General features: G+C 49.1%; 3 protein-coding genes across 3 annotated transcripts in view; 1 reads left to right on the top strand and 2 right to left on the bottom strand.

The window, feature by feature from the left end:
• The window catches only part of UBA2 (ubiquitin like modifier activating enzyme 2), a 28789-nt gene extending 28384 nt beyond the window's left edge, over nt 1-405 (bottom strand). Inside the window, exon 1 of the mRNA XM_058675095.1 lies at nt 182-405. Coding sequence (XP_058531078.1) covers nt 182-319 — 138 coding nt within the window. The 5' untranslated portion in view covers nt 320-405. The remainder of the gene's footprint in view (nt 1-181) is intronic.
• Nucleotides 1-25326, top strand: part of LOC131482289 (major allergen I polypeptide chain 1-like) — a 117668-nt gene that overhangs the window by 60846 nt on the left and 31496 nt on the right. The window lies entirely within an intron of this gene.
• On the bottom strand, nt 2691-23601 carry PDCD2L (programmed cell death 2 like). Its single transcript, XM_004595023.3, has 7 exons — nt 23444-23601; nt 23191-23357; nt 23008-23068; nt 20139-20506; nt 18931-19041; nt 9804-9952; nt 2691-2866 (listed from the first exon to the last, which is right to left on the bottom strand). The coding sequence occupies exons 1-7, from the start codon at nt 23549-23551 to the stop codon at nt 2736-2738; spliced, it is 1095 nt and encodes a 364-aa protein (XP_004595080.2). The 5' UTR covers nt 23552-23601; the 3' UTR covers nt 2691-2735.

Here is a 25326-nt window from a genome sequence, read left to right as displayed (position 1 = left end):
GAGACCCGGGCCCGCGGCCTCCTCGGCGCCCACAGCCATCGCGCCACGCACGGGCCCGCAGCTTCCCGCGACGCCAGCAGCCGCGACCGCCCGCCCAGCCCGGAGCCCCGAGACCCCCCGCCGCCCCGCGACCACAGCCCCCTCGCCCGGCCGAGAGCGCGCGCGTCCCGCCGGCCCTCACCAGGTCGATGTGGGAGAAGCCGGTGAGCACGAGGTTCTTGAGGAGCTCGCAGCCGATGCCGCCCGCACCCACCACCAGCACCCGGCCCCCGGCCACGGCCTCGGCCAGCTCCCGAGGAAGCCCCCGCGACAGTGCCATGGCGGGACGACCACGAGCGGCGGCGACGGCAGAGGCGGGAGAACTCAGCCGCCGCCGGAAGCAGGTGGGGGAGGGGCAGGCCCACTTCCGCTCCTGCGCACTGCCCGTCGGCCGGGCGACCGGCCTGCCATAGGCGCGTAGCATCGCCCGGGTTCGAGACCTGGTGGCGCTTGGTGCCGACACGCGACCTGATGGTTGAAGGGTAAGAGTGCCTTTTCTTCAACATGTCCCAGAAACGCCCATCCGGACAAGAGAGGCAAGAATTGGACATTCTGTCTCGCAAGCTTAGTAAGATGTCATCAGAAATATGACTAGTCCCGTTAGGATCATTTCTAACTATAAAAACTGGCCAAAAGGAAAGATGGCAAAAGGTAGGGAAAGGTTTTTTGAGCAAAGGTTTTTTGAGACAAATTTACTTATAGGGTAGCTTGACAACACCATTCAAAAACTCCAAAAATTGTGCAATCTGCTTGACTCATTCCTTTAAATTGTTGTAACTGGTGTCACCACTGTTGCAAAAAAAACAGTAACGCCCATAGTGATGGTTGTCTTGAAAATAAAAATGGGGGGGAATAAGTAACAAATTATATTCTTTGATGCATAGTTTTTTTTTTAAAGATTTATTGATTTTTATTACAAAGTCAGATATACAGAGAGGAGAGTCACTCTGCTGGTGCACAGGAGTCATTGGCAAGTAGGATAGAGCACTGAATAGCTCCCCTGCAGGGCTAAGCTGAGCTCCACCCCACAGGCCTAGCAATCCTCAAGGTCTCACTGACCAGCATCTGCAGTGGGCACACACAGCCACAGTCCTTCAGGTGTCCCTGGCAGAGGAGCAGGTGGGGCTGCTAAGACAACGCCAGGACAGTGTCAGCCCGTGGTCACCTAGGCCTCGTCACTCTCACTGACACAGACAAGGAGCACGCCCAAAGATGGCTGCTTCGTGTGTTTTCACATTGGTGTCAAGGGGAGGCATGAAAGGGGCTGTGACACACACACACTGCGTGGTCAAAGGCGAGAGAGGCAGGCAGCTGGAAGAGGGACCCTGTGCAGACACACGAGGTACCCCTTCCTGTGGTGCTGTAGGAACAGAACAGAGAGGGGACTGGCACTGTGGCACAGTGGATTAAGCCACTGCATGTGATACCTACATCCACTATCCAAGTGTGGCCGAGTCCCAGATAATCTATTTTGGATTAATTCTCTGCTAATGTACAAGGAAACTGACAGAAAATGGACCAAGAACCACAGGATGGGGCTCCTTGCTCAAGGCTTTAGCCGGGTCTAGACATGGCCACTGAGGCTACTGAAGCAATGGACAAGCAGGTGGAAAATCCCTCTTTCTGCCACACTGCCTTTCAAATATGTAAGTTCATTAAAAACAAACAACAACAACAAAAAACAGGCCTAATGCTGGGATCACATAAGGGTGCCAGTTCTAATCCCAGCAGCTCTGCTTCCCATCCAGTTCCCTGCTTGTGGCCTGGGAAAGCAGTCAAGGACATCCCAAAGCCTTGGGACCTTGTTACCTGTGTGGGAGACCTGGAAGAGGCTCCAGGCTCCAGGCTTCTGGCTTCAGATTAGCTCAGTTCCAACCGCTGAGGCCACTTGGGGAGTGAGTCAGTAAATGGAAGAACTTCCTCTCTCTCTTCTTTGTATATCTTTCCAATACAAATAAATATAAAGGGACCGGCATGGTGGCCTAGTGGCTAAAGTCCTCACCTTGAACATGCCGAGATCCCATATGGGCGCCGGTTTTAATCCCAGCAGCTCCACTTCCCATCCAGCTCCCTGTTTGTGGCCTGAGAAAGCAGTTGAGGATGGCCCAAAGCCTTGGGACCCTGCACCCGCGTGGGAGACCCAGAAGAAGTTCCTGACTCCTGGCTTCAGACTGGCACAGCACCAGCCATTGCGGTCACTTGGGGAGTGACTCATTGGACAGAAGATCCTCCTGTCTCTCTTCTTCTCTGTATATCTGACTTGGCAATAAAAATAAATCTTTAAATATATATATAAATCTATTTTTTAAAAAGCGTGTGGGGGGGATGGACAGTGGGTGAGGGCAGAAAACTTGGGCTAGGACAGGGGACAGGTATATATAAACAGCCAGGGTTACAGGGACTGAGACAAGCCCAGGTGTCGGATGTGACAGCAAGGGCGATGTGAAGTGCAGAGGGGCCTCTGACAGTGGCCTGTGGCTCCCTGCTTCCCTTCTTCCAGAACTCTATGCAGGAAACACCCGCTGTCCAAACTGCCACCATCCACGGCCAGTGACCCTAAAGCAGAGCAGCCTCAGCACAGGTGGCTCAAAGCAGAAAAGGACAGCATCTCAACAAGTCGGCCGTGTGAGAGCTAAAACGAACTATTCTCATATGTGGACATCAGCATGTTTTAATATATACACATTTTGTAAAAACTACTTAAATAATAATTCATCGGGGTCTTCTTGTACAACGCAAAATTCTTCCAAGGGCGTCGGATGGTTTGGAGGCCAGCAACTCCTCTCACATGTATAAACAAGAATCGTCCCAAATTCCACTGACACACCTGAAAAACACAGCAGACATGGAAAAGAGAAAGCTACCAGACAGCCCCAGAACAGGAAAGCCTGCAGATTCTGCGAGACTATCTGGGTTCAAATCCTGGCTCTATCTCCCTGAGCGGGAAGTTTCATTGCTGAGATGAGGATAGTATTAATCACAGTGCTAAGGAGTTAATATGCTAAGCCCAGTAAAATTCTTGGGGCAGCAACTGGCACACATCATACCTGCGCCCCAGAAAAGAGGCCAAGTAATTACCAGGTAACAGACCGGAAAGAAAAAGAGGGCTCAAGACCATAGGAGATGCTGCTATAGGAAATGAGGTTAGCTGACAAGCTGAAACACATGTAGCTAAACAACAGTGCTCTGCTTTCAGTCCCAGTACAGGCTGCGGTGGATGCTTCGAGAGAACACTAACCAAGAAAAGCGGATTGACTCAAAAGCAGCACAAAAATAGACATTAAACAAAAGTCTCAAATCTTTATTACAAATCGCTAAACTATCTGATTCTAAAAATCCACATTAAAATAAATCATCCTGGGCCCGGCTCGGTGGCCTAGCGGCTAAAGTCCTCACCCTGAACACACCGGGATCCCATATGGGCGACAGTTCTAATCCCGGCAGCCCTGCTTCCCATCCAGCTCCCTGCTTGTGGCCTGGAAGGGCAGTCGAGGACAGCCCAAAGCCTTGGGACCCTGCACCTGTGTGGGAGACCTGGAGGAGGTTCCTGGCTCCTGGCTTCGGATCGGCGCAGCACCAGTTGTTGCGGCTCACTTGGGGAATGAATCATCGGATGGAAGATCTTTCTCTCTGTCTCTCCTCCTTTCTGTATATCTGACTTTCCAATAAAAATAAATAAATCTTTAAAAATAAATAAAATAAAACAAAATATATCATGCAACAGGGCACGCCACTGCCAAAGATTCAGACTAAAAAAAAATTAATTTATCATTGGATGGAACACAAAGCAGGACAGCAAAAAGAATCACCAGTCTACCTGAGGCTCCAGGCATTGTGGCACAACAGGTTAAGCTGCTGCTTGCGACCTGCGCAACCCAGGTCAGAGCATTGCACTGGTTCAGGTCTGAGCCCACTGCCAGTGCACCTGGAAAGGCAGCAACAGATGGCCCAAGTCCCGGTGTCCCTGCCACCCGTGACCCTGCCCTGGATGGAGGTCCAGGTTCCTGACTCGAGGCAACCCAGCCCTGGCCACAGTGGGCATCTAGAGAGTGAGCCAGCGGAGGGAGGACCTCCCTCAGTAATTCTTTATTTTCTAAATAAATGTTTAAAAAAAAAAAATCAAGAAGCTTTGGCTCCTCTTTTCAGCCTGGCCCAGCCCTGGCTGCTGGGGTGGGCCAGGGGATTCTCTGACTCCGCCTTTCAAACACAAAATACATCTTTTCTAAAAGATGACAAGAATGTCTGTTCTCAATTTATATTCAACACTGTACTAGAGGTTCAAGTTGGTGCAATACAGAAAAAACAAAAGAATCAGGCAGAAAAGAAGAACAATCATTCATATGCACATTACATGATCCTCAGAGGGGAAAAAAAACACAATAAGATAGTCACATAATTATCTGCATTAACTGGGCCCTGGCTCGGTGGCCTAGTGGCTAAAGTCCTCACCTTGAAGGCACCATAAGGGTGACGGTTCTAATCCCAGCAGCTCCACTTCCCATCCAGCTCCCTGCTTGAGGCCTGGGAAAGCAGTAAAGGATGGCCCAAAGCCTTGGGACCCTGCACCCACATGGGAGACCCGTAGGAAGTTCCTGGCTCCTGGCTCCGGATCGGCGCAGCACCGGCCATTGCAGTCATTTGGGGAATGAATCATCAGACGGGAGATCTTCCCCTCTGTCTCTCCACCTCTCTGTATATCTGACTTTACGATAAAAATAAATTAAAGAAAAAGATCTGTATCAATCACAAATCTATTCTGGGAGCAATGCCCTGGAAGGAGTCAAGGCAGGAAGCTCCAGGAATCCAATCCTGCACTCAACACCGGGAAACTGGCAACAGCATCTGATGCAGCTGTTCTGGCTGAGTCTGGCTGAACACTTGCATCATTTTAGAAAAAGCAACCACCTTGTGCACATTTAAGTGGCTATGTACGCTTCAAGTTGGGTGAACTAAAAAAAAAAAAATTCACAATCAGCCTTACATTAAAATCAAAATGCCAAAACTCAAAAGGTGGCGATCACACTGAAGGCCATCAGAAGGAAACCACAGGACACACACAAGGCGTGTCAGGGCAGGGCTCAGCTGCTGACCTTCCAGGGCCGGCACTGCGGTGCAGCCGGTAAAGTGTCTGAGTTTGCGGACACTCCATATGGGTGCTGGCTGGAGTCCCAGCTGCTCCACTTCCTATGCAGTGAGGAACTTCAGAATCAAAATCCCAACCATGTGTTCAAGGCTTGTTGTTACTAAGAAACTGTGTGAGCTTGTAGGTCAAACGGGCCTATGTGACCTTCAGCACCTATGGGCTCCAATTCTCAGGATTCAAGGCCCACCCAAGTCTGGTTATCTCACAGATGGCTCCAAGTAATTAAGTGGGTGGTTACCTTACTTGCTGGACCAGAGAAGAGCCAGTCCTGGGCTGTACAGATAGGCAGGGAATGTGTGGTATTTCCCCCTCACCTTGCAGGCTATTGTGAATTGCCCCTTTTCAAGTTATTGTGGCCTGCCCCTATAAAAACCCTGTCAATGTGCTGTTCCCTGCCCCATTCTTTAAGGGGTTTTGGTCCCTGCTGGCTGGACGCCTGCTGGTCCAGTCAGTCGGTTGCCGGCTCTCAACCAGGAACCCAAGTTCAGACATGCCGAGTTTAAATAAACCGCCTTTGTGCACTTGCATCGACTTCAGACTCCTGGTGATTTCTGGGGCTCTCACAATCTGGGTACAACAGCAGCGCTCTGCTAAAGTGCTTGGGAAAGCAGGGGGTGACCAAGTGCTTGGCCCTGGCACTCAAGTGCGGGATCCAGGAGGGGCTGCTGGCTTTGGCGTGACTAAGGCCTGGCACTGCACAGCTGGCCATTTAAGGAGGACATCAGTGGATGGAGGATCTCAGTCTCTTTGACTCTCTCTCTAACTCGGTCTTTCAAATAAACAAACCTTTTAAAAAAAATAAGGTTGTCCCGCAAAGCTTCTAACAGAATAACAATATGAAGCAAAAAGGAAGGGGACTGCATACTCTTGAAAGTTAGTACTGGGCCTGGCACGATAGCATAGTGGTTAAAGTCCTCACCTCGAATGCGCCGGAATCCCACATGGGTGACGGTTCTAATCCTGGCGGCCCCGCTTCCCATCCAGCTCCCTGTCTGTGGCCTGCGAAAGCAGTCAAGGACGGCCCAAAGCTTTGGGACCCTGTGCCCGTGTGGGAGACCTGGAAGAGACTCCTAGCTTCAGATTGGTTCAGCTCCAGCCACTGCGGTCACTTGGGAAGTGAACCATCGGATGGAAGATCTTCCTCTCTCTCTTCTCTGTGTGTTAGTACTATCCAACTACATTGTTATATTAATGCTTTAAAGCATTAATTGTAATCCTCAGAATGACTACTAAGAAAACCAAAAAATACATTTCCTTTTGAAAGAAAGAAATCAAAATGGTAAAACTGACAAAAGAAAAAAAGTAAAGGGAGAAATTGAAGATGGCAACACTGGGCCTGAGTTAGGCTTGTGGGTATCAACATGAAACCCACAGCTGGGGAAGGGCCTGAAAAGGCTCGAACACAGTACCCACAAGCCAGTGTTGGGTGGACCATGTCAGGCTGGGCCATGACACTAACTGGCATGTGAGAGAACTTGGTCTGGCAGCAGATCCTGTGGGGGATTTGTGGGCTCAACCCTGTGGGACTGCTACACTAGCAGGTTTACCTGAGCGCTGGGAGTGGTGACGGGTCAAGCCAGGCATGACTAAGGAACTCACCAATAATCATGAGAACTGAGGTTGGAAACAGGCCGGGCTGGTTGAAGCTGCAGCACCCACAGGCGCACCCAAGAATAGGGTGTGAAACAGACTACGCAACAACACCCAACAGCACACATAAAGGCTGACATTGAGGGGCAGACTGTGCCCAGTAAGCGCCCAGTACCCACTGGTATGCATGAGATCAGGGTCTGGGAGTAGGCCTGGTAGGAGAACTTGGGGAACTCCCCTGGTGGGCCACAGCTCCCACTGCTGAGCAGGTGAGTCAGAGCCGGCTGCTGATCTGGCCAGGCAGGACTGGTTCACTGCTTGGCAGGTGTGTGGGTTTGGCAGGTTTAGCTCGGGAAGGGAGGGCAGACTGGGTAGGGCTAGGCCAAACCACAGGACATTACAATGTGCAGGAGTCAGGATGGGGTGCAGTCCATGCAGGGCTAGACTAAGCTGCAGCACCAACCAGTGAGAGTTGGGACTGGGGGCGGGCCAGGTCAGGCAAGTCTGCAACATCTGATGGGTGATGGGTTATGCTGGGATGGTCAGATCAACCAAAAGCACATGCAAGGTGTGTGGCATAGAATGGGCCTGGTCAGGGAGCTGAGGGGACACCCCAGCAAGGCTGAGGTTCCCACTAGTAAGCATGCCAGATGCACATGGGGGACATGATATCCAGTTCACTGAGGGCTGCAGAGGGCGTCCAGTATCAGGGAGGACAGAACAAGTTGGACAACTCTCCGGGCGAAGCTATAGCAGTGAGTTTAGTATCTGAGCGAATGCAGACTGTAAAGTAGACTGTCAGCCAGTGGAAGGATTTCCTCAACCTGGAAGCAACGAAATCAACAGCATCTCAGAACTAGTAAAACCACTTCGGGGGCCCGGCACTGTGGCCTAGCGGCTAAAGTCCTAGCCTTGAATGCTCCAGGATCCCATATGGGCGCCAGTTCTAATCCCGGCAGCTCCACTTCCCATCCAGCTCCCTGCTTATGCGAAGTGAATCATCAGACGGAAGATCTTCCTCTCTGTCTCTCCTCCTCTCTGTGTATCTGACCTTCTAATATAAATAGGCAAATAAATAAGTCTTATTTAAAAAAAAAAAACACTTCAGCAGTACACTTGGAACATGCTCTACATCGGGGACCCGGATAGGACATTGGGTGGCTGTCCCCATCCCCGGATACTGATGAGGATGGGTTGTTGGGAATGGCCCTCTCCCCTTCTCTCCTCACTATCCCCACATATAGGAAGAGAAAAGGAGACTGGAAGCAGTTGTCTTATCCACTTTCCTAATTGGTAGTCCACATGAGCACGCATCCTCCTTAACTATGTAAATAAAACTAAAAAATAAATTTATTTAAAAAAAAAGATTGTAAAAAAAAAAAAGTAAATAAGCTCTCCTATAAAAAAAGTGCAGAGAGCAATGTGGTTCAACAGGCTAACCTCACACTTGCAAGCAACAGCATCCCATATGGACACTGATTTGTGTCATAGCTGCTCCATTTCCCATCCAGCTTCCTGCTATGGCCTGGGAAAGCAGTGTTATGATGGGCCATGTTCTTGGGCCCTTGGACCCACATAGGAGACCCCAAAGAAGCTCCTGACCATTGGTTTCAGAATGGCTCAGCTCTGACCATTGCAGCCATTCGGGGAATGAAACAGTGGATTGTTCTCTCCTTCTCTCTGTAAATCTGATCTGCCTTTTCCAAAAAAATAAATAAATCTTAAGAAAAAAAAAAGAATTACCAGCCAGATATAAAAAATAAAAGAGGATGAGACCATCACTGTGGCAGAGCAAGCAAAGCTGCCATCTGCAGTGCAAGCATCCCATGTGGCCATGTGGGCACAGGTTCCAGTCCAGGCTGCTTTGTTTTTCAGATTTATTTATTTTTATTAGAAGGTCAGATTCAGAGAAGAGGAGAGACAGAGAGGAAGATCTTCATACACTGATTCACATCCCAAGTGGCCGCAACAGCTGGAGCTGAGCTGATCTGAATCTGGGAGCCCAGAGCTTCTTCCAGGTTTCCCACGTGGGTGCAGGGTCCCAAAAGCTTTGGGCTGGATGGGAAATGGAGCAGCCTGGATAACAATTAGTATGAATATGGGATCCCAGTGTGTGCATGGTGACGACTTTAGCCACTAGATTACCAAGCTGGGCACTTACCCACCCACCCACCCACCCCCGTTTTTTTGTTTTGTTTTGTTTTTTAAGATTCATTTATGGGCCTAGCACTGTAGCATAGTGGCTAAACACCTCACCTTGGAAGTGCCAGGAACCCATATGGGTGCCGGTTCTAATCCCGGCAGCCCCATTTCCTATTCAACTCCCTGCTTGTGGCCTGGTAGGGCAGTCGAGGACGGCCCAAAGGCCTTGAGATTCTGCACCCGTGTGAGAGACCTAGAGAAGGCTCCTGGCTCCTGGCTCCTAGTCGGCTCAGATCTGGCTGTTGAAGTCACTTGGGGAGAGACCCATTGGATGGAAGATCTTCCTCTCTGTCTCTCCTCCTCTCTGTGTATCTGGCTTTACAATAAAAATAAATAAATCTTTAAAAAAAAAAAAAAACATTCCTTTATTTTACTTCAAAGTCAGAGGCCATTAGCAGGGAGCTGGATCAGAAATGGAATAACTGGGACAGGAACCGGTACCCATATGGGATGCTAATGTTCCTAGAAAGCAGCAGGAGACGCCTCATCTTCTTGGTCAATGCAGCCACATGGGAGACTCGAGAAGTTCCTTTTTCCACCTGGTCCAGACTTGGCTCTTGTAGCCATTCACGGATGGACCCAGCAGATGAACGACCTTTCTCTGTCTCTCTCTGTAACTATGCCAAAGAAACAAGGAAGGAAGGATGCAAGGGCAGAAGGAAGGAAGGAAGGAAAGAAAGCAGGCAGGCAGGCAGACCGACCATCGCAGTCATTTGGGGAATAAACAGAACTAAAGCATAGCAGATATTATATATAAATGGAGTCTTTCCTTTTAAAATAATTCCAAAACTATTCCAGACACCCACCAACTCAGAGCCGGGCTCCTTACCTGGATCAGCAGCCTGGAGCATGCTGACCAGTGCTGGCATCAGCTGAAATTCAAACGTCCTCGGACCTCCGCAGTGACTGCAGGCTGGGGGCTCTGTGACGTCCGAGACGGGACGCATCAACAAGAGAGGCTCTCCACTCCAAGAGTACCTAGGACAAAAACACGGGGAGCTGGAGTCAGTCACCTCCAGGTCCCAGTCCAACATCCAAGACCATGCTGAACACTCTGTCTCGAAGAACATTAGCAACAAAGCAAGATCAGACAAGCCTAGCAGATACCCTCGAATCCCCTATGGATGCGGGTTCTAATCCTGGGAGCTCCACTTCCCATCCAGCTATCTGCTTATGACCTGGAAAAGCAGTCAAGGACGGCCCAAAGCCCTTGGGACGCTAAACCTGTGTGAGTGACCCAGAAGAAGCTCCTGGCTCCTGGCTTTAGATTGGAGAAGTTCTGGGCATTGTGGCCGCTTTGGGAGCCAATCAGCGGATGGAAGATCTTTCTCTCTATCTCTTCCTTTCTGTATATCTGACTTTCCAATAAAATAAATTTTAAAAATTAATGAAAAAAGAAGAGCAGATAACAAGGTCTTGAGAGACCCAAGGCAGAAAGCAGGAAACCTGAAGTTCAAGGTCTGGTAGCAGGTGCTCGAGCCCATGTAAATGGAAATTTAACTAACGTGGCAACAAAGTCCAGCGCCAACACCACTGCAAACTCACATGGCTTAGCCCCCTGCCTTCGGCCTCCAGCAGGAAGGGCCCAGCCTAAACTTCAGGATCCAGCGCCCTCCAACGCACTCTCCCTGACAGGTAATTGAAAAAGTTACTGGGAATGCCCACAGCAAGATAGATGATGCATCTACCACACAAGGATGTCAAATACGCATAACAAAATATGTAAAAATAAAATATGATGGAAAAGGGAAATAGACATAAACAGATGGGGGAAGTTAGCCCAGAAACAGCAACCGCAACAGACTGATACAGAAATGCTGGAAATGAAAAATGCTACATGAGAAATAAACAATTTCATTCAGGACCCAGCTCGATAACATAGTGATTAAAATCCTTGCCTTGCACGCACCAGGATCTCACATGGTCGCCGGTTCTAATCCCAGCAGCCCTGCTTCCCATTCTGCTCCCTGCTTGTGGCCTGGGAAAGCAGTCCAGGACGGCCCAATGCATTGGGACACTGCACCCGCGTGGGAGACCTGGAGGAGGTTCCTGGTTCCTGGCTTCAGATTGGCGCAGCACCGGCCGTTGCGGCTCACTTGGGGAGTGAATGATTGGACGGAGGATCTTCCTCTCTGTCTCTCCTCCTCTTTGTATATCTGACTTTGTAATAAAAATAAATAAATCTTTAAAAAAAAAAGTTTAGTTTTTCTCAGATTTACACGTTCTAAAATTTCTTGTATTCACTTGGATGTTAACTTTGAATGAAATTCTTTTTTTTTTTTTTAAGATTTATCTATTTTTATTGGAAAGGCAGATACAGAGAGGAGGAGAGACAGAGAGGAAGATCTTGTGTCCGATGGTTCACTCCTCAAGTGAGTGTAACGGCTGGAGCTGAACCAATCTGAAGCCGGGAACCAGGAACCTCTTGTGGGTCTCCCATGCGGGTGCAGGGTCCCAAGGCTTTGGGCCACCCTTGACTGCTTTCCCAGGCCACAAGCAGAGAGCTGGATGGGAAGTGGAGCTGCCGGGATTAGGACCAGTGCCCATATGGGATCCCAGCGCGTTCAAGGCGAGGACTTTAACCACTAGGCCATGCTGCCGGTCCCTGAGAGACTAAACTTTTTTTTGAAGATTCATTTATTTTTATTACAAAGTCAGATATACAGAGAGGAGAAGAGACAGAGAGGAAGATCTTCTGTCCATTGATTTATTCCCCAAGCAGCCGCAATGGCCAGAGCTGAGCTGGACCAAAGCCAGGAAGGAGCCTGGATGAGCCTCAGGGTCTTCCACATGGCTGCAGGATGCAGGTCCTGGGTTGCCCTTGACTTCTTTACCAAACACAAGCAGGGAGCTGGGATGTGGGGCCGGCGGGATTAGAATCAGTGCCAATATGGGATTCCAGTGCATGCAAGGTGAGGACTTTAGCCACTAGGCTACCATGCTGGGCCTAGAAGACTAAATTATTTAAAGTGAAACAAAAGAGAAAGGATTTAAGAACTATGGTATGAAGAGTCTAAACATACAAAATTTTTCATTAATTAATTAAAGACATCGACCTATAAACACAGATCCACAAAGCTCAGAAAAATTGAAACCGTATAAATCAAAACACATAAGCAAAAGTAAGAAATCATCCACCTGGTGAAAAGAAAAAGCATATAATGTGAACATGAGAACAAAGCCTTCACAAATGCCTGCAACTGCCAGAGCTGGGTCAGGATGAAGCCAGAAGCCAGGAGCCCCATCCAAGTCTCACACTGAGTGGCAGGGACAAAATGTCTAGTGACCATCTGATGCCTCTTCGGGTAGACACCGGCAGGAAGCTGGAACAGCAGCAGAGGCAGAATTTGAACTCAGGCACTCTGAAGTGGGAGGCTGACATTTTATGCACTAAGCCTGCCTCCTTTGATGGGAGACCTGACACTCCTCTCTCAAAATTTGAGAAAAGTAGTCAGTTATAAATCAAAACTGGCATTGTAAGAATTGGCTATTCAGGGCAAAGTGCAGTGGCCTAGTGGCTAAAGTTCTTGCCTTGAATGCATCGGGATCCCATATGGGCAGCAGTTCTAATTCTAGCAGCTCCATTTCCCATCCAGCTCCCTGCTTGTGGCCTGGGAAAGCAGTCGTAGACAGCCCAAAGCCTTGGGACCCTGCACCCACATGGGAGACCCGTAAGAGCTCCTAGCTCCTGGCTTCGGATCAGTATATCTGCAGAGGACACTTGGTACCATGGCAGAGGACAGAGGACAAAACAAATTGATCAACTATCCCAGCCAATCGTTGGCAGTGAAGATCTGGGCAGATGGAGACACTAATGTGGAATATAGCAGCCAGTGGATTGAAGAGATTTCGCTGTGACAGGAGTGGCGGGATTGCCAGCAATTCAGAACTGTTGAACTATCAAAACCTCTTGAGAAATTCATGGTGTTGTTAATTTCTTTTTCTTCCTGTTGTTGATTTTGTATTGTCGCCTTTCATTTTTTTTTTTTTAAAGATTTTATTGTTATTGGAAAGCCGGATATACAGAGAGGAGGAGAGACAGAGAGGAAGATCTTCCGTCCGTGATTCACATCCCAAGTGAGCCGCAACGGCCGGTGCGTCGATCCAATGCCGGGAACCAGGAACCTCTTCTGGGTCTCCCACGTGGGTGCAGGGTCCCAAAGCCTTGGGCTGTCCTCAACTGCTTTCCCAGGCCACAAGCAGGGAGCTGGATGGGAAGTGGAGCTGCCAGGATTAGAACCGGTGCCCATATAAGATCCCGGGGCTTTTAAGGCGAGAACTTTAGCCGCTAGGCCACACCGCCGGGCCCGTCACCTTTCATTTAAAAGGGATGTGTGGTGACTGTGTAATGGAGACTGTCATGTCCAGATGTGAGGATGTGTGGTGACCGTGTAATGGAGACTGTCATGTCCAGATGTGAGGATGTGTGGTGACTGTAATGGAGACTGTCATGTCCAGATGTGAGGAGGCAGGGCAGTGCGCATCTCTACTTCCAGATCAAAGATGGATACTAATGAAACTATTAGCTGTATCTTGACAATAGGATGCTGGACTCTCTGCTGTTGTCCATGACCACAATGATGGACATGTGACTGTTTATGACAAGCTATGCTATAGTAATAATATAGGGGAAGTCAGCGGGGGAAGGAGGCAGGGGAAATCCCAGGGCCAATAGAACTGTATCATAGAATGATAATAACAATTTTAAAATTAGTTCAAATAAAAAATACATACTTAATCTCTCCATCTCTCTGTAAATTTGACTCTCCAATAAAAACAGAATAAATCTTAATAAAAAATACATTTTTTTTATTTGAAAAGCAGAACAAGGCCCGGCAAGGTAGCCTAGTAGCTAAAGTTCTCACCTTGCACACACTGGGATCCCATATGGGAGGTGGCTCGTGTCCCGGCTGTTCCACTTCCCATCCAGCTCCCTGTCTGTGGTCCGGGAAAGCAGTAAAGGACATTCCAATGACCTGGGACCCTGTACCCAAGTGGGATACCCAGAAGAAGCTCCTGACTCCTGGCTTGAAATCGGCTCAGGTGCAGCCATTGTGGCCACTTTGGGAGTGAACCATGAACGGAAGATATTTCTGTCTCTCCTTCTCTCTGTAAAACTGACTTTCCAACAAAAATAAATAAATCTTAAAAAAAAAAAAAAATGAAAAGCAGAACAGAAATGAGAGAAGATTACTGATTCAAATGCTTGCCCCTGCTGGTGCTGGGCCTAATCAAATCCAGACCAGAATTCCAAGTTGAATGTGTGGCAGTATCCTAAGTGCTCAAGTCATTGCCTGCCATCCCCCTAACTTCCATATTAGCAGGAAGTTGGGTTGGGACCAGAGGAGGGAATTGATTCTAGGGACTCTGATGGGGGATACAGGCATTGCAGGCGGTAGCTTGACCCATATGCCCTAACCCCTGTCACTGAACTATTTCTTGATTTTAATTCGTTTTGAGAAACAAAGAAGCCAGGAGAGCTCCCACCTGCAGGTTCACTCCCTAAATTCCTGCCAACAGCTGGTACCGAGTCAGCCAAAGCCAAGAGCCAGTAACTGAACCCAGGTCTCTGACCCCAGAGGGAAGCACCCAGTTACCTGCGCGTGACGTTGCTTCCTAGGGTCTGCATCAGCAGGAAGCAGAAACAAGCACCCCAGATGGGATGTGATCCCCTTGACTGCCAATCAAACCCCTGCCCTGGAAACGAACTGTGGAAACACCTAACAAGCATGAATTCTTAAATAATTATGCTACAGGAAATCAGACCATCCGAAACACATAACCTTATGAGTTCATTTACATAAATACACGGGAAACATACTCAGGCACAATGACAGAAGACAGTGTTCTCCCGGAGCTGGGGGGAGCTGGCAGGGAATGGTACAGAGGTGAACTTGCACTTTTAGCCACACCCTGAACATGATGACGACTTCATGTGTGTTCAGAGGATAAAATTAATCAGTGTGCATACTATAAATACTGGCAGTCTATTTTATCAATTACTCCTCAACAAAACCGTGAAATATCAATGCAGGGCGGGTTGTTCGGCAAAGTGATTAAACACGGCTCAGGACACTTATCGCCAAGAACAAAGCTACTCGGTTCAGGTGCTGGGTGCATGCCTGTTCCCCGGCTTCCTGCTCAGGCGCACCCCTGGAGGCAGCAGACAACACCTACCACCCGACCAGGAGACCGGAATGAGTTTCAGGTTCCTTGCTTTAGTATGACCTAAACCCCAGCTGTTGCAGGTCTTGGAAGAGTTAACCAGGGATTGGAAGGTCTCGCTAGGCCTTTCAAAAAAAAAAAAACGTAAACACACATTTCACTACAGAAGATAAACGGATGCCAAATATGCCCATGAAAAGCTCAACATCATTACTTGTCAGAAAAACAGCGGATCAAGGATCTCTCTGTACCACTCTGCCTTCCAAATAAAATAGGAAAAAAAGTACAACCAAATCATAGTCATGGGTGCCAGTTCATGTCCTGATGGCTCCACTTCCCACCCATCTCCCTGCTTATATCCTGGGAAAGCAGTGGAGGATGACCCAAAGCCTGCATCCATGTGGGAGAACCTGAAACAGCTCCTGGCTCCTGATTCAGATTGGCTCAGCCCTGGCATTGTGGCCAGCTGGGGAGTAACCCAGCGGATGGAAGATCTGTCTGTCTACTTCTTTCTGTAAATCTGATGTCTTTCAATTACAAATAAATCGATCTTAAAAAAAAAATCCCCCAGTGAATGCTACCCAGGGGATACCAACGTGGACAGTATCCTAGGCTCAATCAAGCTGTTACACGGCCCTCACTATCCAAAAGGCTCATAAACTTTCAGACTATGTCAATAAAGCAATGGGCAGGCAGCAGGCAGAACTGCAGGTGGATTCTCTGTTGGTACCTCTGTCTGTACCTTCAAACAATAACTACCAGTTGAACTGATAAAAAAGGAACCTCAGGCTTTAATTTTTTTTTTAAAGATTTATTTTATTTTTATTACAAAGTCAGATATACTGAGAGGAGGAGAGATAGAGAGGAAGTGGAGCTGCTGGGATTAGAACCAGCGGCCATATGGGATCAAGGCAAGGACCTTAGCCACTAGGCCACGCTGCCGAGCCCCAGGCTTTAATTTTAAACCTTAAGCAGGTATTAGGCCTTCTTTACAGAAGACAAAATGAAAGGCTTGGTACCATGGCATTGTAAGCTAAGCCTCCAGCTGCAGCGCCGGCATCCCATTTGGGCACCACTTCACGTCCTGCTTGTTTTCCCCATCCAGCTCCTATGGGGAAAGCCACAGAGAATGGTCCAAGACCTTGGGAACCTGGGCCCCCGGGCCCCCGTGGGAGACCCAGAAGAAGCTCCCAAGTCCTGCCTTTGGAATATATCTCCTTCTCTCTGCATATGACTTTCAAACAAAAATAAATAAATTTTAAAAAAAAGGGGGGGAGAGAAAGTCATGTGCCCAAAGTTAAATTTTCTAAAGCTGTGACTACACTTCTTTTCCATCCCTGTCTTGTTTAAAAGCGTGCTGGCTCCAGCACACAAAGGCTGAGGAAGTACAAGCCTGTGTCCTCCCTGCCAACGAGTTCAGAGAAAGCTGACCATCCACAAGACCCTTGTCTCGGGATCGTGAAGAATTCACAGAAAGCAGATACCACCGCTGGACCCTGCAGCTCTGTCTCCCCCAAACACACAGCAACAGCCAGCTGCAGCCAGCCAGTATCTGCAAGTATTTTCTTTCTGCTTTTGCTAATCTGTTAAGATTATTAAGGGGTGGGTAGAAAGCAAACAGGTACAAATCAAAGAGAAAAACTCGTAGCTAGTGAAGTTATTACATCGTAAGCAAAGGGACACTGCTGGCCTCCACTGACCTCTGCAGCCCTCGAGGCACAACTGTGAAGGCCAGAGCCAGGCCAAGCCTCCAGGTCTGGACCCGCTTCTCTTGCAGATGCACTGAGGCAGGAGCAGCAACTCTGGTTGTATTTCATGTGGTGTCCCCTGTCCATTCTGTCCTTCTGCTGTCCACAAACACCACCAAGAGATGTAAAAGAAGGGCCCAGTGTGATGCTTGAGTGGCTAAAATCCTTGCCTTACATGCAATGGGAACCCGTAAAGCCGCCAGTTCGTATCCTGCTTGTTCCACTTCACATCCAGCTCCCAATCTGCTTGTGGGCTGGGAAAGCAGTCGAGGACAGCCCAAACTCTTGGGACCCTGTACCCATGTGTGAGACCCAGAAGCAGCTCTGGTCTCCTGGCTTTGAATCTGCTCAACTCTCTGATGTTTTCTCTGTGGTGAATTAATGCCTTGGGACCCTGCACCTGTGTAGGAGACCTGGAGGAAGTTCCTGGCTCCTGGCTTCAGATAAGCACAGTTCCAGCCGTTATGGTCACTTGAAGAGTGAATCATCAGACGGAAGATTTTCCTCTCTCCTCTTCTCTGTATATCTGCCTTTCCAATAAAAATAAGTCTTTTTTAAAAAAGAAGAAGAAAAGAAGAAAGCAATCACAGAAAGGAGACAGAGAGAAGTCGTCCATTTTGGTTCACTCCCCAAGTGGCTGCAACAGCAGGAGCTGCGCCGATCCGAAGCCAGGAGCCAGGAGCTTGCTCCGGGTCTCCCACGCGGGTGCAGGGTCCAAAGGACTAGGGCCATCCTCAACTGATTTCCCAGGCCAAAGACAGGGAGCTGGATCAGAAGCGAAGCAAATGGGACTTCAACGAGCATTCAACAAGCACTCAAATGGTTTTCTGACACTGCAGGAAGAGCCTTAGCCAACTATGTTATAATGCTGAACCCAAGAAACACTTAAAAAAAAAAAAAAATATATGAAATTCTAGGGCCCGGAGTGATAGCGTAGCTGTTAATGTCCTCGCCTTGAAAGCGCCAAGATCCCACATGGGAGCCGGTTCTAATCCCGGCAGCTCCACTTTCCATCCAGCTGGTCTGCGCTTTCAGTCTTGATTCTTGTATTTCTAAGTCTTTCATCTCCTGTCCCTCAGCTCCGTTTGTAGCAGGATTGTTGTGTGCTGGCTCGCAACACTCTATGTTATTACCTAGTAAAAAGTTTCAAGAAAAGCAGAGAAAATGTTTTGGAGAAATTTTACTACATAAATATATGTTCACTGAAAAAGAAAACTTATACTGAGTTTATGGTTCCAGTTATGCCGTTTTGGTTTGTTTTTTAGATTTTACTTATTTTTATTGGAAAGGCAAATTTTACAGAAAGAAGGAAAAACAGAAAGAATGATCTTCCCTCCACTGATTCTCTCCCCAAGTAGCCACAATAGCTGAGGTTGAGCCAATCTGAAGCCAGGAGCCAGGAGCTTCTTCCAGGTCTCCCACATAGGTGCAGGGTACCAAGGCTTTACTGCTTTCCCAGGCCACAAGAAGGAAGTTGGATGGGAAGTCGAGCAGCTGGGACACGAACTGGTGTTCATATGGGATCCTGGCGCATGTAAGGTTTAGCATTTAGCCACTACGTTATCACACCAGGTTCCGATGATGTTTTTTAAAAATTATAATTTTGAGGTGAACATCTGCACAGCAGCTGGGACGTCTCTCACACCCCACTGGAACACCTGGTTTCAGGTCCTGCCTGGGCTCTGGCTCCCAGCTTCCTGCTAAGGCACACCCTGGGAGGCCACAGTGTTGGCTCCAGATACCCGTGTGGGAGGTGCCCCCCGCGGGCATTAGCCTGGCCCGGCCCTCACTATCAAGAGTAACTGAGGAATTAACCAGAAAACACCAGTTTTCCTTCTCTCCCTCTCAAATTGAACTTTGGTGCAATGAAATAACTTTATCCTTTAATCCTATTTTCCATAGTCTTTGCATATACTAGTGGTTCTCCTCAAGCTTCAGGAGCCCTGCGATGCTGCTGTTCTCATGATCCTATCCTGTGCTTTCCAAGCTAATGCGAGGGACGTGGATGATACAAAACAAAGGAAGCACATGCGTGTCCATCACCTCAAAATCTGCTCCCGACAAGCCGCAATTCTCTTCATGAATCTGTAAAATAGCTGGTCTCCACTTTTAATTACGGTCTTCTCATATTTTTCATCACCATCATTAGGAAGACTAAAGAGAGAAGCAGAAAACACTGTTTGAGTCTCTCTAAGCCAAAGAATTAATGTTTACAAGGGGAAACAAGATACACACATACAACTTAAACAATACTAATATTTAATATGGTATATATCATTTGTAACCTGATGTCCCATCCGTCTCACAGGCTATTTTTAACCCTGGGATAACTATTTTTTTTTAAAGATTTATTTATTCTTATTGGAAAGGCAGATACCACTACGCTATTGTGCCAGGCCCTAACTCGGATAACTATTTAAGAAGTCATGACAGGAGGGCCAGGGGTGATAGTATAGCTGTTAAAGTCCTTGCCTTGAACGTACCAGGATCCCATATGGTCACTGGTTCTAATCCCAACAGCCCTGCTTCCCATCCAGCTCCCTGCTTGCAGCCTGGGAATGCAAAGGTGGCCCAAAGCCTTGGGACCCTGCACCCACGTGGGAGACCTGGAAGAAGCTCCTGGCTTCTAGCTTCGGATTGGTTCAGTTCCAGCCATTGTGGCCACTTGGGTAGTGAACCATCAGACAGAAGATCTTCTCTGTCTCCTCCTCTCTGTATATCTGCCTTTCCAATAAAATTAAATAAATCTTAAAAAAAAAAAAGTCATGACAGGATCAGGCTGCTGAGCCACTGCTTAGAATGCCCATGGCATGAATCAGAGTGCCCGGGTTGGAGTGGCGACTCGTTCTGATTCAGCTTCCGGCTAAAACGCCAACCCCTCTTCAAGACAGCAGCTGAGGGCTCAAACAGCTCGGTCCCCGCCACCCGGGTGGGAGAGCTGCATTGAGTTCCTGATTCCCAGCACTGGCCTTACCCAGTTACAGCAATCCTAACCGCATTTGCTATAAATGTGTGACAATTTTTAACTTCTTATTGTTCGCTTTTGTTCATGTTCTTGGGCACACTTGCTAACTGATCCAAGGACTTTCAAGCTAACTCCAAGTTGCATGATAAGGAAACCCATTGATGCCTGCCTGTGAGGGAGGAAGGTCCTGCCACACTGGTTGTGCCTAAGAAAGCCCCCATGCACCAGGATGAAGGTCAAAGTTTCCCTGGCGGCAGCTCGCGGACCAGCCACCCACCGCCCTTACTCTTGGGACAACAGCTGGTCCAGGGCGACCCCTTCTCTGTGCTGATAGTCCCGCAGAAGGTTTTGGGCATGGTCCAGGCCTGCACAGTCCCTGTAGTCATCTTCATCCACCACTGCAATGTAGTACGGCAGGAACTGCAGTGGTGGCACAGTGGGCAAGGTCACCCCTTGGCCTTGCTGAGTGGCATCCGGCGCCGCGTCCTGCAGGTGGAGGTGTTGCAGCTGCGTGGTCCAGTCTCTGCCTTTAGAGCTGTTGGGTCCATTCCCACAATCCAAGGGCGCCTGTGATGGAGGCACCTCCTCGCTGTCACTTCCCCAGTCATCGGCACCATCACACCAGTCCTGAGCATCGAGGCCATTTTCCTGTTTCTGGGAAAACACTGAGTGAATACGGGCCAGGCACATGGGGTGGTCTCAGCTGCTCCTCTGACCTTAGCCAATCATCCCTCTGACTTCCTGGAGATGCTTTCGTACTGCCCCTTTCCAGCTGGCAACAGCCCAGTGCTACTTCCTGGACTCTATCTACTCAACAGACTTAAAACTTGTTTCCCCTTGTCCAGGGCAGTGTGTGTAAGACTCAGGATCCAGTTTCCTCAACTACCTGCCCCCAAAACTGCTCTGCAGTGCAGTAGCCAGGATTTTAGGAGTGATCAGAGGTCTGCCAAAGAGATCTTTCTTTTTTTTTTTTTTTTTTGGAAAGGCAGATTATAGAAAGAAACAGAAAGATCTTCCATCCACTGGTTCACTCCCCAAAGGGCTGCAATGGCTGGAGCTGAGCAGATCCAAAGCCAAGAGCCAGGAGCCTTCTCCAGGTCTCCCACATGGTGCAGGGTCCCAAGCTTTGAGCCATCCTCTGCTGCTTTCCCAGGCCACAAGCAGGGAGCTGGATGGGAAATGGGGCAGCCAGGACATGAACTAGCATCCATATAGAATCCCAGTGTTTGCAAGGTGAGGATCAGTCAACTAAGCACCTGAGCCAGGCACTGCACAGGAAATCCACTGGACACACAGACTTGAGGCGGTTGCAGGGGCAAACACGGCAGCCATTCTGCACACACAGATAGAGCAAGGCTCTGGCATTGGCACTTGTGTGATGACAATGGCTCGCAGCTCACCAGACCCCATGACGGGCAGCCCAGCAGCTCCCTGGTGGGCTGGTTCTCATGGTCATTCTTGGAGCCACCTTCCCCAGCCTAGCCAAGGAGGAACCACCCAGTCCTCTGGGTCAGCTAGAAAGTACCCCCTATTGCCACCCCATCCCTGGAATGGAACCCTAGCCACGCTAAGCAAGCACCACCATCCTCATCTCTTTATTCCCTGTACTGCTGGCATTATGCCTGGCCAACAGTGGTGACTGGGAGGCAAGGATCACGGCTCAAGTAGCTGGATCTGTCCGCCGATCACAGGGCACACCTGGCCTGAGTTCCCCAACGCCCGGCTGCTGGCAGCATTCAGGGAAGCGATTAGTGAATGAGAGCTCACTCGGTAGCTGCCTGTCAGATGAACAAACAAGACCCAGCATGGCAAGGTAGCTGAGATGCCTCTAGGAAAGCCTGCATCCGGTACCAGAGTGCCTCGGTGTGGTTCACCACCACTTAACCTCACACCCAGCTTCCTGCTGGTACCCACCTGACAGCCAATGCCTGACACCCACATAGGAGACCCAGACCAAGTTCTGGGCTCAACGGTTCAGCCTAATCCTGCCCTAACTGTTGCAGGCACTCGCAGACTGAACAAATGAATGGAAGATCTATTTATGTGGCTTCACCTTTTAAACAAACAAATCAATCCAAATAAGGGGCTGGGCCCGGCGCCGTGGCCTAGCGGCTAAAGTCCTCGCCTTGAATGCGCCGAGATCCCATATGGGCGCCGGTTCTAATCCCGGCTGCCCCACTTCCCATCCAGCTCCCTGCTTGTGGCCTGGGAAAGCAGTCGAGGATGGGGCAAAGCTTTGGGACCCTGCACTCATGTGGGAGACCCGGAAGAAGTTCCTGGATCCTGGCTTCGGATCGGTGTAGCACCGGCCATTGCACTCACTTGGGGAGTGAATCATCGGACGGAAGATCTTTCTGTCTCCCCTACTCTCTGGATATCTGACTTTGCAATAAAAATAAAATAAATCTTTAAAAAAAAAAAAAAGAATAAGGGGCTGGCACAGTGGTTCAACAGGCTAATCCTCTGCCTGTAAGCACCAGCACTCCACATGGACACCAGTTCATGTTCCAGCTGCTCCACTTCCCATCCAGCTCCCTGCTTCTGGCCTGGGAGGGCAATGGAGGACAGCAGAGGGCCAGGGGCTCCAGCACCTCTGTGGCAGACCTAGATGAAGCTCTTGGCTCCTGGTCATTATGTACAATTGGGGGTGAAAAAGCAGATGAAAGCTCTCTCTCCCTCTCTGTTTCTCTGTAAATCTGTCTTTCAAATAAAAACGTCATAAGGAATAAGAGAAAGACTCTGCATATAAAAGATAACATTTACTTAGCCAAGAAAGCCTGAATTTTTCTCTGTGGCTGCCTTCATCTCTTTTACTTCTACATTACTTCATTTCTTACAGATGCACATTCTGGTAGCTACACATGAGAGGAAACAGATGTACTTTAAACATAGCTATTACAACACACAGGAACAGACCCGTGCATTTTAACAAATTAGCGGGAAAAAAGTAAGCTGTATGTCTTTAGACTTTCAGTGTAAATTAAAATAACTCACAAAACCTCAAGAAAAATTATTTATTTATTTATTTATTTATTTATTTACTTTAAAGATTAAAACCCATGAATATACCTCTGGAAAGTCTGTCCTTACACACTATTCTAGCAAACACCCTCCAATTACAACAAACCATTATAAGCCAACTCTGACCGCTTTACCTGAGGGAGCTGCGCCTCCTTCTCGGGCACCTGCAGGCACTGGGAGCGGAACACCTTCCAGCTTCAGGGTAAAGACGGACGGCCGTGAGGCTCCCCCCAGGGACCCTCCGACACCCCCTTCGCCCCGGGGTCGCGCTCTCGTCCCGGGAAGGGGGTTAGCAGGTCCAGGACCGCCCTGCCTACCTGTGCGCCCTACTGCCACCGCACCCCGGACGGGCGCAGGCGAACACGTGGAGTAACCGATGAAACGGGGACCCCTCCAGCGGACAGTACACCTGCACGACCAGGGCGAGCGGCGCCCCGCAGCGCGCACACGCCGGCCTGGGTGCCGCCACGGCGGGCAGGGCGTCCTGAAGGCACAAGGAGGCGCTCAGAACCCCGCGGAGCCCCGCGCAGCCCCTCGCCGGCACCCGCCCTCGCCGGCACCCGCCCTCACCGGCACGCCGCCCAGCTTGCTCGCAGTCCAGGCGCCGGGTCCCGTCGGGTGGCCGCGCACCGCAGCGTCTCGAAGGCCGAGCAACACAGGTTTGCGGACGGCCGCCATGACAACCGGCACGCAAGTGCGGAAGGAGGACTACGGAGGCCGCGAGGGGGCCGGGAGGCGCACGCGCGCTACCCGCGGCGTGGCCGTGAAAGCTCTGGCGCTGCGGGATCCCAGGGCCGGGCCTGAGAAAATACGCACAGCATCGGCTCTGAAGTTACCTAGCCAGAAAGCTTGACGTGGAAAACCAACGTGTAGAGGAGGTGAGCTAGTGCCAACTCTCCAACCTCACATGCTGCCAGGTTGAAGGACACTTTGGTTTTCCAGCTATGTAAAAGCGGGGCACGGTTGTTTGCCGACACGTGGAGGTTGATAATAATATTCAACTCATGTTGAAATTACCTCCAGAACGTCGCTTTCAAATGCCTGTGGCGCAGCAGGCATGAATTTTTCAGGAGTTACAGACTGCATTCCGAAAGCGGCAAAACTTCAGGGAAAGAGATCAAAACATCTGGTGCTTTCCTCAGGGTTGGAGTTTTGGGGGGTGCCAGGATCTTTCTAGGGTGAGAAATACTGTTTCTCAACTGCCGTGTTTTTGACATCAGCTGAAACTCAAAACTGTATGCCAAAGAAAGTTGGGTTTTTGTTTTTTGTTTTTTTTTTTTTTTGTAAGATTTATTTTTATTAGAAAGGGAGATATACCGAGAGGAGAGACAGACAGGAAGATCATCAGTCACATGGTTCACTCCCCAAGCAGCAGCAATGGCTGGAGCTGAGCCAATCCGAAGCCAGGAGCCAGGAGCTCCTTCTGGGTCTCCCATGTGGCTGCAGGGTACCAAAGCCCCAGGTCGTCCTTGACTGCTCTCCCAGGCCACAGACAGGGAGCTGGATGGGAAGCGGAGCTGCTGGGACACAAACTGACCCAGCACTTGCAGTGATTCCAAAAAAAATACATGTTTTGAAATTATTCTAAGAAATACACTTCAAAATTTTCATCGCTAACAACACAGCAAGACATACTTCCACGTATTCTGGCATCTCCCTAACATCCGTCAGCTGATTACTTCCAAATATTATCCCTTTTATACCCTCTTTTTAAAAAAAAGATTTATTTTTATTGGAAAAGCATTTTCAGAGAGGACAGAGAAAGATCTTCCCACTGATTCATTACCCAGATAGCTGCAGTGGCCAGGGCTGGTCGGGCTGAAGCCAGGGGCCTAGGCACTGCTTCCCAGGTGCGCTAGCAGGGAGCTGGTTGAGATGTAAAGCAGCTGGGACTGGGGCCCAGAACAGTAGCCTAAAGTCCTCACCTTGCACACACCGTGATCTCAAATGGGCACCAGTTTGTGTCCCAGCAGCCTCGCTTCCTATCCAGCTCCCTGCTTCTATCCTGGGAAGACAGTTGAGGATGCCGCAAAGCCATAGGACGCTGCACCTGTGTGGGAGACCAAGAAGCTCCTGCTGTTGGAGCTACTTGGGGAGTGAATCAGCGGATGGAAGATCTTCCTCTCTGTCTCTCCTCTCTGTAGATCTGACTTTCCAATAAAAATTAAAATCTTAAATTAAAAAATAAAAATAAAAAATAAAAAGCAGCTGGGACTTAATGTGTTTTTCCAAACCCAAATCTGATATCGGATATAGGCATGGCAGGCAGTGGCTTAACCTTCATGTGACAAGCCTTCTTTATCAAGGGAGAATCATAAAGGCTTACTGTTTCAGGTTAATTTTTAAAATGTTAATTGCTGCTGCTGCTGTAGGATTGTACAAACATTTCTGGAATTACACGTGTGTAGTTTTAACATCAGATTACCACTGACTTCACAGTAGAGCCCTTGGGA

The sequence above is a fragment of the Ochotona princeps genome, chromosome 16 (genome assembly GCF_030435755.1).
Source record: "Ochotona princeps isolate mOchPri1 chromosome 16, mOchPri1.hap1, whole genome shotgun sequence".
Classification (NCBI taxonomy): domain Eukaryota; kingdom Metazoa; phylum Chordata; class Mammalia; order Lagomorpha; family Ochotonidae; genus Ochotona; species Ochotona princeps.
The sequence above is the reverse complement of the archived record's forward strand: the minus strand, read 5'-3'. Positions and strand labels throughout refer to the sequence as shown.

What these genes read in the sequence shown, in the direction of transcription:
- PDCD2L (XM_004595023.3), bottom strand. Translation starts at nt 23,551, where the DNA reads ATGGCGGCCGTCCGCAAACCTGTGTTGCTCGGCCTTCGAGACGCTGCG. An exon ending in AGGAGGCGCAGCTCCCTCAG is followed by an intron (nt 20,507 to 23,007) that starts GTAAAGCGGTCA and finishes GTGTTTTCCCAG; the next exon opens with AAACAGGAAAATGGCCTCGA. An exon ending in GACCAGCTGTTGTCCCAAGA is followed by an intron (nt 19,042 to 20,138) that starts GTAAGGGCGGTG and finishes TTCTCTCTTTAG; the next exon opens with TCTTCCTAATGATGGTGATG.